General features: G+C 73.3%; 1 protein-coding gene across 1 annotated transcript in view; it reads left to right on the forward strand.

The window, feature by feature from the left end:
- The window catches only part of MYH7B (myosin heavy chain 7B), a 46,722-nt gene that overhangs the window by 33,466 nt on the left and 643 nt on the right, over positions 1-12,613 (forward strand). Inside the window, exons 30-40 of the mRNA XM_075901490.1 lie at positions 508-634; positions 1,310-1,428; positions 3,727-3,923; positions 4,641-4,990; positions 6,276-6,400; positions 6,747-6,862; positions 7,659-7,851; positions 9,137-9,340; positions 10,447-10,572; positions 11,866-12,036; positions 12,213-12,317. Of these exons, the coding sequence (XP_075757605.1) occupies positions 508-634; positions 1,310-1,428; positions 3,727-3,923; positions 4,641-4,990; positions 6,276-6,400; positions 6,747-6,862; positions 7,659-7,851; positions 9,137-9,340; positions 10,447-10,572; positions 11,866-12,036; positions 12,213-12,317 (1,833 nt within the window). The remainder of the gene's footprint in view (positions 1-507; positions 635-1,309; positions 1,429-3,726; positions 3,924-4,640; positions 4,991-6,275; positions 6,401-6,746; positions 6,863-7,658; positions 7,852-9,136; positions 9,341-10,446; positions 10,573-11,865; positions 12,037-12,212; positions 12,318-12,613) is intronic.

Genomic DNA, 12,613 nt, shown 5'->3' on the forward strand with positions numbered 1-12,613 from the left:
ACATTTCAAGAGGTCCGTTCTTGGAGAGAAGCGTCTCCCACTTCCCTCAATCCCTGAGAGAAACTGCTCTGATCTCAAACAAAGAAGGGAGAGAAAACCTCCCTTTTCCAGTTTGAAATTCCTACCTGCGTTGTTATTGGCTGATTGCCCCCCTCCCCCCCCACCAACACCTTTGCTAGGTACCTGAGTTAACCCCTTAGTCACTGGGTGCCGTTCTACACATTGGAAAGTGTAGAAAACATTCAAACCCAGGTAGGATACGTTCCAACGGGCGCCCGCTCTCGTTCAGCCGGGCGATGGAACCACTTCTGGGACCTCGTGCTAAGTGGTGATGATGTGCGAGGGTCCCGTGCTGGCAGGCCTCTGGGTGAGAGGCTAACGGGAAGGTGGCCTCTCCCCGCTGAAAGGGGGCGCAGCCCATGGGGTGGGAACAGGCCAGGCCTGGGGCGGCGGAGCGGGCGGCTGTGGCCGTGCTGGGCTCTGGCGCTGACCGGCTGCTCGCCGCAGGCCAACGCGGAGAAGCTGTGCCGCACCTACGAGGACCAGCTGAGCGAGGCCAAGTCCAAAGTGGATGAGCTGCAGCGCCAGCTGGCCGAAGTGAACACCCAGCGCGGCCGGCTGCAGACCGAGAACGGTAGGCTCAGGAGGGCTTCGCGCAGCCGGGCGAGTGGCGGAGGGGCCCCAGGCGGGCTTGCCATGGCCTGGGCCTGGGATCAGGCACTGGCAGCTCCTTCTGCCTCAGAGCTCAGCGGGGCGCAGGCCGGAGAATTACTGACGCCAGGCGGCGCCCGGAGGAGCCGGCCAGCTGCAGAACGTGCGGGCGCCAGAGGCAGAGCCGCGGCAGCAGGGGAAGGAGCCGGGGGCAGCATCAGTGTGGCTGGGGATGGGCCAGGACCTCGGCTGGGAACTGCCAGGCGTTACCTGCGGCGCAGTTCAGCCTCTGCCCCTGCTGCTGTCTGTGGGCCCGGCCTGGCCCAGGCGCTCCGGGCTCTGTGCTTGGGGAAGGTGGGACACGACCCTGAGTCCCTGGCCTGAGGGAGATCAGCCCCATGCCCAGGCTCACCAGGTTCTGCCGCTCTTGGCCTGGCCGAGGCCCATTGCGCGCGAGAAGGCCTGTTGTGACCGAGCGCGCGCTGGGCTGTGGCCGCAGGGCTGGGGCTGGACGTCCCAGCTCGGGAGCGCAGAGGGGCTCAGACCCCCTGGAGCCGCGGGCAGGCAGGGCCAGGTCTGCGCCATGGCCCCGGGGAGCGGAAGGACGCGAGCCGGGCCTGGGCCGGCGTCCCTCACGGCTGCTGGCTGCGGGCCCTAGGGGAGCTGAGCCGGCTGCTGGAGGAGAAGGAGTCCTTCATAAACCAGCTGAGCCGCGGCAAGACCTCCTTCACCCAGACCATCGAGGAGCTCAAGAGGCAGCTGGAAGAAGAGACCAAGGTCAGCTGGGGAGGGCCTAGCGCTCCTGGGGCGGGAGCCTCACTGGCCAGCCGGGAAGGGAGCCGCGGAGCCCGGCAGGGCCCTAGAGAGGGCTGGAAAAGGCCACGTGTCGGGGAGCCCCCACCCTGCGCCCCGCGGCTCTCAGGCCGTAGGCAGAAGGGCTACTGCCTCGCAGAGACCCAGCGCAGCGTCCGCGTCCTCTTGGGGGAGGGGGTCACAGGCCCCGGACCCCTGCCTGGCTTAGCCTGCTTCCTTCATGCCCCAACCCCAGCAACCGGTCCCTCCACCCCCAGGCCGCTCCACCCCACGGTCCTGCTCCCACACCCCGGGGGGTCACCTGGTCCCCACCGGAGAGACTCTGGCACACTTCCCCAGGGCGTCCTGCCTGGCCACTCCCCTCATGCAGAGAGAGCCGCAAAGGGGGGGACTGAGGGACCCCCCCCCCACAGTCACACCAACCAGACCAGCCTGGCAAAGGGGGGGACTGAGGGACCCCCCCCCCCAGTCACACCAACCAGACCAGCCTGGCAAAGGGGGGGACTGAGGGACCCCCCCCCCAGTCACACCAACCAGGCCAGCCTGGCAAAGGGGGGGACTGAGGGACCCCCCCCCCCAGTCACACCAACCAGACCAGCCTGGCAAAGGGGGGGACTGAGGGACCCCCCCCCCCACAGTCACACCAACCAGACCAGCCTGGCAAAGGGGGGGACTGAGGGACCCCCCCCCCCCACAGTCACACCAACCAGACCAGCCTGGCAAAGGGGGGGACGGAGGGACCCCCCCCCCACAGTCACACCAACCAGGCCAGCCTGGCAAAGGGGGGGACTGAGGGACCCCCCCCCCCCAGTCACACCAACCAGACCAGCCTGGCAAAGGGGGGGACTGAGGGACCCCCCCCCCCCACAGTCACACCAACCAGACCAGCCTGGCAAAGGGGGGGACTGAGGGACCCCCCCCCACACAGTCACACCAACCAGGCCAGCCTGGCAAAGGGGGGGACTGAGGGACCCCCCCCCCTCCACAGTCACACCAACCAGACCAGCCTGGCAAAGGGGGGGACTGAGGGACCCCCCCCCCCTCCACAGTCACACCAACCAGGCCAGCCTGGCAAAGGGGGGGACTGAGGGACCCCCCCCCCCCCACAGTCACACCAACCAGGCCAGCCGGGCAAAGGGGGGGACTGAGGGACCCCCCCCCCCTCCACAGTCACACCAACCAGGCCAACCTGGCAAAGGGGGGGACGGAGGGACCCCCCCCCCCCACAGTCACACCAGCCAGACCAGCCTGGCAAAGGGGGGGACTGAGGGACCCCCCCCCACAGTCACACCAACCAGACCAGCCGGGCAAAGGGGGGGACTGAGGGACCCCCCCCCCCCCAGTCACACCAACCAGGCCAGCCGGGCAAAGGGGGGGACTGAGGGACCCCCCCCCCACAGTCACACCAACCAGGCCAGCCTGGCAAAGGGGGGGACTGAGGGACCCCCCCCCCACAGTCACACCAACCAGACCAGCCTGGCAAAGGGGGGGACTGAGGGACCCCCCCCCACAGTCACACCAACCAGACCAGCCGGGCAAAGGGGGGGACTGAGGGACCCCCCCCCCACAGTCACACCAACCAGACCAGCCGGGCAAAGGGGGGGACTGAGGGACCCCCCCCCCTCCACAGTCACACCAACCAGACCAGCCGGGCAAAGGGGGGGACGGAGGGACCCCCCCCCACAGTCACACCAACCAGGCCAACCTGGCAAAGGGGGGGACGGAGGGACCCCCCCCCCCACAGTCACACCAACCAGACCAGCCGGGCAAAGGGGGGGACGGAGGGACCCCCCCCCACAGTCACACCAACCAGGCCAACCTGGCAAAGGGGGGGACGGAGGGACCCCCCCCCCACAGTCACACCAACCAGGCCAGCCTGGCAAAGGGGGGGACTGAGGGACCCCCCCCCCCCCACAGTCACACCAACCAGGCCAGCCTGGCAAAGGGCTGAAGCCGCAGCTGTGAGCGGGGAAGACCTGCCCTGCAGTGCAGCCCCGGGGGGTTGGCCGCTCAGTCCGGAGGCGGCCGGCTGGAGCCCGGTGCACGGAGCTGGGGTCTGTCTGCCAGCACGCGGCTCCCTGCACACCCCGGCGCAGCCTCCCTCCTGCCTGGTGGCCCCGCCGGGCCGGCTCGGGGCTCACGGGCGCCTGGGGCACAGAAAGCACCAGTCCCCGGGCCGGCCGGCCTGCACTAGCCAGAGCCCCCTTGGGCGGCGTGACGGCTGGGGAAGCCTGCGCCCGTCTCACTCTCGCCTCCCCCCAGTCCAAGAACGCCCTGGCCCACGCGCTGCAGGCCTCCCGCCACGACTGCGACCTGCTGCGGGAGCAGTACGAGGAGGAGGCGGAGGCCAAGGGCGAGCTGCAGCGCACCCTGTCCAAGGCCAACGCCGAGGTGGCCCAGTGGAGAACCAAGTACGAGACGGACGCCATCCAGCGGACAGAGGAGCTGGAGGAAGCCAAGTGAGTCCCAGCGAGGGCCCCGCTCTGGGAGCAGCTCTCCCCGGGGCCGAGCCCCCTGCCAGCGACCGCCGCCTGCTGAGGGAGGGAGGGAGCCGGGCGGCCTGCCCCACGGCCAGCCAGCAGTGTGCCGGAGCGCCCGCCCGGGGGGGCCTGGTGCGCGGTGGCCGCGGGTTTGCGTCGGGACGGCCCCGCCGTGTGGAGAACTGGCCTGGCTTCTGCCACAGGCTGAGCCCTCGGCCCCTTCCTTTGCCCGGGCAGCGTGGGGCAGAGACCCCTGCCGGCGGGGCTCCCCTTCGCGGCAGAGGCCTCGTGCCCGCGAGAGGGCTGGGCCCCCCACCCTGCCATGGCCACTGGGACAGGGGCTGGGCGGCCGCGCCCTGACACGCCCCTCCCCTGCGGCTCAGAGCAAGAGCCCATGACACAGCGGCCGGTGGCAGGCACCCGGCGCAAAGGGGCGCGGTTAGGGAGCCAGCGGGGGCCATCCCGCAGTGCCAGGCTGGGGGCAGGGCCGGTGGGCTGCTCCGTGGGGAGGCTGCAGTCAGCCCCGGCCTGGCAGCACCAGGCGCCTTCCGCCCTCGCCGCTAGGGCCAGGCGTGGCCAGAGCCGGGCTCGCGCCCAGGCCGCGGGAGTCAAGGGAAGCTCCCTGGGCCGGGAGGCGGGCGCGGTTGGCTGCGAGGCGCCGTGCCTACCCCCGCTCACGCCCGTGGCCCGTGGCAGGAAGAAGCTGGCCATCCGGCTGCAGGAGGCGGAGGAGGCGGTGGAGGCCGCACACGCCAAGTGCTCCTCCCTGGAGAAGACCAAGCACCGGCTGCAGACGGAGATCGAGGACTTGTCCATCGACCTGGAGCGAGCCAACTCCGCGGCCGCCGCGCTGGACAAGAAGCAGCGCAACTTCGACCGGATCCTGGCCGAGTGGAAGCAGAAGTACGAGGAGACCCAGGCCGAGCTGGAGTCCTCGCAGAAGGAGTCGCGCAGCCTGAGCACGGAGCTCTTCAAACTCAGGAACGCCTACGAGGAGTCCCTGGACAACCTGGAAACCCTCAAGCGCGAGAACAAGAACCTCCAAGGTACGGCTGGACTCCGCCCCCCCCAGGGCTCCAGCCCCGGCTCCGCCCCCCCGGGCTCTGCGCCCCCCCAGGGCTCCAGCCCCAGCTCCGCCCCCCCGGGCTCTGCGCCCCCCCAGGGCTCCAGCCCCAGCTCCGCCCCCCCCAGAGCTCCAGCCCCCCGCAGGGCTCCGCCCCTCCCCAGGGCTCCGGCCCCCCCAGGGCTCCAGCCCCAGCTCCGCCCCCCCGGGCTCCAGCCCCCCCCGGGCTCCAGCCCCCCCAGGTCTCCAGCCCCAGCTCCGCCCCCCGGGCTCTGCCCCCCCCCCCAGGGCTCCAGCCCCAGCTCCGCCCCCCCGGGCTCTGCCCCCCCCCCAGGGCTCCAGCCCCAGCTCCGCCCCCCCGGGCTCTGCCCCCCCCCCCAGGGCTCCAGCCCCAGCTCCGCCCCCCCGGGCTCTGCCCCCCCCCCCAGGGCTCCAGCCCCAGTTCCGCCCCCCCGGGCTCTGCCCCAGCTCCGCCCCCCCGGGCTCCGCCCCCCCCAGGGCTCCAGCCCCAGCTCTGCCCCCCCGGGCTCTGCCCCAGCTCCGCCCCCCGGGCTCTGCCCCCCCCCCCAGGGCTCCAGCCCCAGCTCTGCCCCCCCGGGCTCTGCCCCAGCTCTGCCCCCCCGGGCTCCGCCCCCCCCAGGCTCTGCCCCAGCTCCGCCCCCCCCGGGCTCCGCCCCCCCCCGGGCTCCAGCCCCAGCTCCGCCCCCCCCGGGCTCCCGCCCCCCCCGGGCTCGACCCCCCAGGGCTCCGGCCCCCCCAGGGCTGGGCACAACCAGGCTGTGGCTCTCAGCACTGCCCCCCCAGGACTGGGCATGGCTGGCTCCAGCCCCGCTGCCCTCCCTGTGCTGTCCCTGGGGCGGGGCCCCGGGCAGCCCTGCAGCGTGGGCCCTTGCGCTGAGACGGGGGGGGGGGCAGTCAGACTTCCCTTCTGGGCAGGGCTGTAGCCCCGCCGCCCCCCCTCGGCCAGGGCAGGGCAGTTTGTCCTGCCCCAGGCTCTGCTGGACTGGGGGGCCCAAGGCCCCGGCTGCCTGTGGTGGTCGCTCGACCAGGGTCTGCCGGGCGTGGGGGGGGGGGGCTGCCTGCCGAGCGCTCGTCTCTGCCCCACTGGCCAGTGCGGTGGGGGCAGTTGCTGTTGCCCATGGAGCCTGCCGCAGGGCCTGGGGCTGCCGGCGGGGGCGGGGAGGGGGGCAGACCCCCATGAGGCTGGGTAAGGGCCCCGCAGCTGGGGGCTAGGGCAATGCAGCCCCCCACGTCCCTCGTCCCCCCAGAGGAGATCGCCGACCTGACCGACCAGATCAGCCTGAGCAGCAAGACCATCCACGAGCTGGAGAAGGTGAAGAAGGCCCTGGAAAGCGAGAAGAGCGACATCCAGGCCGCGCTGGAGGAGGCCGAGGTGGGTTTGGGCGACGCCCGGAGCAGCCCCCGCCCCGCCGGCCTCAGGGGTCTGGGCACGGCCCTGTCCCGGGGCCCCTCGTCCCTCAAACGCTCCCCAGCCCCACGCCTGGCCGGCAGGTCCCTGCTGCGCCCCTGGGGCGAGCCACGGCCTGTGTCCTGGGGGCTCCCCGGTCGCCAGCAGGGCTGGGCTGGGCCCTGTGCTCAGAGCAGGGGGCGGCTGGCTGGCTCAGCCTGCCTGGGCTGCTCCCCCCGCCCCCCACCCCGGCTCCAGCAGCCGCCCGCTCCGCACAGCCCAAGGGGCGCCCCGGAGAGGGGCCCCAGTGCCCATCACCTGCTGCCCACAGGGGGCCCTGGAGCACGAGGAGAGCAAGACCCTGCGCATCCAGCTGGAGCTGTCCCAGATCAAGGCGGACGTGGAGAGGAAGCTGGCGGAGAAGGACGAGGAGTTTGAGAACCTCAGGTGGGGGGGCCCTGGGGCAGCACCTGCCTGTGCCCATCTCCCTGTGGGGGCCACCCGCCGGCATGGCTGGCAGCCGCACGCTCGCCCATGGGCCTGGCGGCAGCACTGGCGTGGCCACGGGGGGGGGGGGGGGGGACGCTCACAGCAGCACTGGCGTGGCCACGGGGGGGGGGGGACACGCTCACAGCAGCACTGGCGTGGCCACGGGGGGGGGACGGACGCTCACAGCAGCACTGGCGTGGCCACGGGGGGGGGGACACGCTCACAGCAGCACTGGCGTGGCCACGGGGGGGCGCTCACAGCAGCACTGGCGTGGCCACGGGGGGGGACGCTCACAGCAGCACTGGCGTGGCCACGGGGGGGCTCACAGCAGCACTGGCGTGGCCACGGGGGGGGGGACGCTCACAGCAGCACTGGCGTGGCCACGGGGGGGGACGCTCACAGCAGCACTGGCGTGGCCACGGGGGGGGACGCTCACAGCAGCACTGGCGTGGCCACGGGGGGGACGCTCACAGCAGCACTGGCGTGGCCACGGGGGGGGGCTAGCGGAAGCACTGGCGTGGCCGGGGGGGGGGGACGCTCACAGCAGCACTGGCGTGGCCACAGGGCGGGGGGGCTCGCGGCAGCACTGGCGTGGCCACAGGGCGGGGGGGCTCGCGGCAGCACTGGCGTGCCCACGGGGGGGGGGCTCGCGGCAGCACTGGCGTGGCCACGGGGGGGGGGGCACACCGTGGCGAGGGCAGGCTGCCAGCAAGCTCTCGGCCCCGGCATAAGATCCACCGCTGCCCGCCCGCAGGCGCAACCACCAGCGCGCCATGGACTCCATGCAGGCCACGCTGGACGCCGAGGCCAAGGCCCGCAACGAGGCCGTCCGGCTGCGCAAGAAGATGGAGGGCGACCTCAACGAGATGGAGATCCAGCTGAGCCACGCCAACCGCCAGGCCGCCGAGTCCCAGAAACTGGTGCGGCAGCTGCAGGCCCAGATCAAGGTCAGCGGTGGGGCTCTGGCGTCGCCCGGGGGGGGGGGGGGGGGAGAGGAGAAGGGGTTTAGGGCTCCCTGGCGCGGGTCGTGGGGGGGGGGGGAGTACTGCCCTGGCGCGGGGGAGATAGTACTGCCCTGGCGCAGGTTGTGAGGGGGGGGAGTACTGCCCTGGCGCGGGTCGTGAGGGGGGGGGGGGAGTACTGCCCTGGCGGGGGCCGTGGGGGGGGCAGTACTGCCCTGGCGGGGGCCGTGGGGGGGGGCATTACGGCGCCCTGGCACCTGCCGAGCCTCACTGAGGGCAGGGCTGGGTCGGTGTGGGGGAGGGGCTGGTTGGGCTCAGCCGCGCGGAGGGCAGGGCCGGGTCTGGGTGCGTGGGGGGGGGGGGCTGAGCCGCGCGGAGGGCAGAGCCGGGTCTGGGCTGCGTGGGGGGGGCTGAGCCGCGCGGAGGGCAGGGCCGGGTCTGGGTGCGTGGGGGGGGGCTGAGCCGCGCGGAGGGCAGGGCCGGGTCTGGGTGCGTGGGGGGGGGGGGGGCTGAGCCGCGCGGAGGGCAGGGCCGGGTCTGGGTGCGTGGGGGGGGGGGGGCTGAGCCGCGCGGAGGGCAGGGCCGGGTCTGGGTGCGTGGGGGGGGGGGGGCTGAGCCGCGCGGAGGGCAGGGCCGGGTCTGGGTGCGTGGGGGGGGGGGGGCTGAGCCGCGCGGAGGGCAGGGCCGGGTCTGGGTGCGTGGGGGGGGGGCTGAGCCGCGCGGAGGGCAGAGCCGGGTCTGGGTGCGTGGGGGGGGGGCTGAGCCGCGCGGAGGGCAGGGCCGGGTCTGGGTGCGTGGGGGGGGCTGAGCCGCGCGGAGGGCAGGGCCGGGTCTGGGTGCGTGGGGGGGGGCTGAGCCGCGCGGAGGGCAGGGCCGGGTCTGGGTGCGTGGGGGGGGGCTGAGCCGCGCGGAGGGCAGGGCCGGGTCTGGGTGCGTGGGGGGGGGGCTGAGCCGCGCGGAGGGCAGGGCCGGGTCTGGGTGCGTGGGGGGGGGCTGAGCCGCGCGGAGGGCAGGGCCGGGTCTGGGTGCGTGGGGGGGGGCTGAGCCGCGCGGAGGGCAGGGCCGGGTCTGGGTGCGTGGGGGGGGGGCTGAGCCGCGCGGAGGGCAGGGCCGGGTCTGGGTGCGTGGGGGGGGCTGGTTGCTGCCAGCCCCAAGCCGGGTCCGGCCGGCGGAGGCTCAGGCCGCTCTGGGGTTACGGGCCCCGAGCTGCACCCAGCCCCCGCCCGGGCCGGCCCCCTCCCCTGACTCCGTGCGGGCGGGGGCGGGGCAGGACTTGCAGATCGAGCTGGACGACACCTTGCGCCACAACGACGACCTGAAGGAGCAGGCGGCCGCCCTGGAGCGGCGCAACAACCTGCTGCTGGCCGAGGTGGAGGAGCTGCGGGCGGCGCTGGAGCAGGCCGAGCGGGGCCGCAAGCTGGCCGAGCAGGAGCTGCTGGAGGCCACCGAGAGAGTCAACCTGCTGCACTCCCAGGTGAGCCGGAGCCGGCCTGGAGCCCTGCACCCCGGGCCAGAGGCTGCCAGCCCCCGCCCGGCCCTTTCCGCACGGGCAGCCCCATCCGGGCCTGGCCCTGGGAGCCGTGCAACCCGCCCGGGCACGAGCCGTGCAAACAGCCCCGTCCCCGTGCGCCCCGCCCTGCCCCCCGTGCAAACAGCCCCGTCCCCGTGCGCCCCGCCCTGCCCCCCGTGCAAACAGCCCCGTCCCCGTGCAACCCGCCCTGCCCCCCGTGCAAACAGCCCCGTCCCCGTGCAACCTGCCCTGCCCCCCTCACAAGCCCCCCCGCCCCCGTGCGACCCGCCCTGCCCCCCGTGCAAACAGCCCCATCCCCGTGCAACCTGCCCTGCCCCCCTCACAAGCCGCCCTGGCCCCGTGCACCTCACCCTGCCCCCCTCACAAGCCCCCCCGCCCCCGTGCGACCCGCCCTGCCCCCCGTGCAAACAGCCCCGTCCCCGTGCAACCTGCCCTGCCCCCCTCACAAGCCCCCCCGCCCCCGTGCGACCCGCCCTGCCCCCCGTGCGACCCGCCCTGGCCCCGTGCACCTCACCCTGCCCCCCTCACAAGCCCCCCCGCCCCCGTGCGACCCGCCCTGCCCCCCGTGCAAACAGCCCCGTCCCCATGCGACCCGCCCTGCCCCCCCGTGCAAACAGCCCCGTCCCCGTGCAACCTGCCCTGCCCCCCTCACAAGCCCCCCGCCCCCGTGCGACCCGCCCTGCCCCCCGTGCAAACAGCCCCGTCCCCGTGCGACCCGCCCTGCCCCCCCGTGCAAACAGCCCCGTCCCCGTGCAACCTGCCCTGCCCCCCTCACAAGCCCCCCCGCCCCCGTGCGACCCGCCCTGCCCCCTGTGCAAACAGCCCTGTCCCCGTGCAACCTGCCCTGCCCCCCTCACAAGCCGCCCTGGCCCCGTGCACCTCACCCTGCCCCCCTCACAAGCCCCCCCGCCCCCGTGCGACCCGCCCTGCCCCCCGTGCAAACAGCCCTGTCCCCGTGTGACCCGCCCTGCCCCCCTCACAAGCGGCCCCGTCCCCGTGCGACCCGCCCTGCCCTGCGGGCGAATGACCCCGCCCTCTTGCTGCTCCAGAACACGGGCCTGATTAACCACAAGAAGAAGATGGAGTCGGACGTCGCCCAGCTGAGCTCGGAGGTGGAGGAGGCCGTGCAGGAGTGTCGCAACGCCGAGGAGAAGGCCAAGAAAGCCATCACTGACGTAAGGGGGGGGGCGGGGTAGCCACGCAGGCCTGTGCCACGTCCGACCTGCTGTGAAACGTCCCCTGGGACCCAGGCCGGCTTGAGCTAAAGGCCCCCGTGCCAGAGCCTGGCCAGCTCCAGGGGGTATCGCCCCCGCCGTGTCGTATAGGGGGCTGCCCGGGGCAATTCAGGGCAAGATGCCTGAGCTCAGGGCTGCCGTGGCCCAGCCTGGGGGGCTCCACTCCAAGGCACCAGCCAGGCCCAAAGCGCCCCTGTGCCCCTCCCCCGCCAGCAATACCCCCCCCCCAAACAGCCGCTCAGACGCCCCTGCCCCCGCCGCCACCAGCCCGGGTCTGAGAGCCCGTCTCCCCAGCGGCCCCAAAGCGCGCGGCGCCCGCCTGCTGCCACAGAGCGCAGGAATAACCCCCCCCCCCGCAGGGGCCTTGGGGAGCTTGCAGCAAAGGTGGAACAAGCCGCGCTGCAGGGTCCCCCCCGGCCCCCCGCCCCCCGGAGCAGAGAGCCTCCGGAGAAGAGGAGCTGGTTGAGGACGAACGGGCGGAGCCTGCAGGGCCCTGGCGTCTCCTCGGCCACGGAGTGGGCCGCACGTGTGGCTCACAGGTCAACGCAGGCTCAGGCTCCGGCCCACGCTCCAGACCCGCCCGTTCAGTGTAGCTGCTTCCCGGCTCCATGGCCCCTGCTGGGCTGCTCTTCCCAGGCGGGCGCTCCTGCGAGGGGCGCTCCAGGGCCAGCGGCTGAGCTGACAGCTAACGCCCATAGCGACACGTGCAAGCCCCACCTGCGCCCACCCCTGGAACCAGAGCCAGTGGCCAGCCCCCCGCTGGGCCCGCATTGCACCCCACACGTACCAGTGGCTGCAATACCCAGCCCTACCCCCGTCACAGGCCCGGCCCGGCCGACTCTTGTGCTGAATTTCCAGCCACCGGCTCTTCCCCTGCTGGGCAGAAGAGCCCAGCTTAGATACTTGGGGCCCAGGCTGGTACTTGCTGACTGATCAAATTCCCTGCCCAATGCTCCCGCTAATTTTTTCCATCCATGTGTGGAATACTGTTGAGTGCGCACAAAGGCTCGAGATGTGCACCACCCGTGGAAACAAACCCCAGCTGTGTGCACACGCACCTCCCGCAGGGCCAAGCGCCCAGCTGCCAGGGACACCGCCCCGAAGCGGCAGCGCTCCAGGAGGCCGGCATGCAGCCAGTGCCAGGGCTCCCGCAAGCCTCCCCGAGCACGGGAGGGGGCCGGGGGCCATGTGCCTGGGGCCCTCGTCCGCACTGACAGCCCCCCTTGGCCCTAGGCGGCCATGATGGCGGAGGAGCTGAAGAAGGAGCAGGACACCAGCGCGCACCTGGAGCGCATGAAGAAGAACATGGAGCAGACCATCAAGGACCTGCAGATGCGCCTGGACGAGGCCGAGCAGATCGCACTCAAGGGGGGCAAGAAGCAGATCCAGAAGCTGGAGGCCAGGGTGAGTGGGGGCAGGGCCGGTTCCAGCCCCGGGGTGGCGTCCCCTCCCCTCCCCTCCCCCAGTGCTGGGCCAGGGGCTGGCAGGAGCCCAGAGCCCAGAGCCCCAGGTGCATCCCCAGCCCCTCCTGGGCCAGGCCGCCAGAGCCCGAGCCCGAGCGACCCCGCCTCTGCCCACAGGTGCGCGAGCTGGAGGGGGAGCTGGACGTGGAGCAGAAGAAGATGGCTGAGCTCCAGAAAGGCATCCGCAAGTACGAGAGGAGGGTCAAGGAGCTGACCTACCAGGTACAGCAGTGCCAGGGCCCCAGCCTGACCCCCGCCGGCCATGGGGAGCCCCCCAAGCACAGTGCACATCTGTGGGAAAGCCCCCGGCCTCGCCCCACTCAGCCCAGCGCCACACAGGGCCCCTGGCCTCTCGACTCGCTGCTGGGGGGTGGCCCCGGAGCTGGAAGCAGGGCAGAGCTCAGGCTCCACGGGGGGGGGGGGGGAATCAGCCAGCAAGCGGGGGATGTGGGGAGGGGCCCAAGGGAGTGGGGGAGGGACACTGGGGGGTGGCAGCCTGGGCTGAGGCTCACGGCCCG

This window comes from Pelodiscus sinensis, chromosome 18, assembly GCF_049634645.1.
Source record: "Pelodiscus sinensis isolate JC-2024 chromosome 18, ASM4963464v1, whole genome shotgun sequence".
NCBI lineage: Eukaryota > Metazoa > Chordata > Testudines > Trionychidae > Pelodiscus > Pelodiscus sinensis.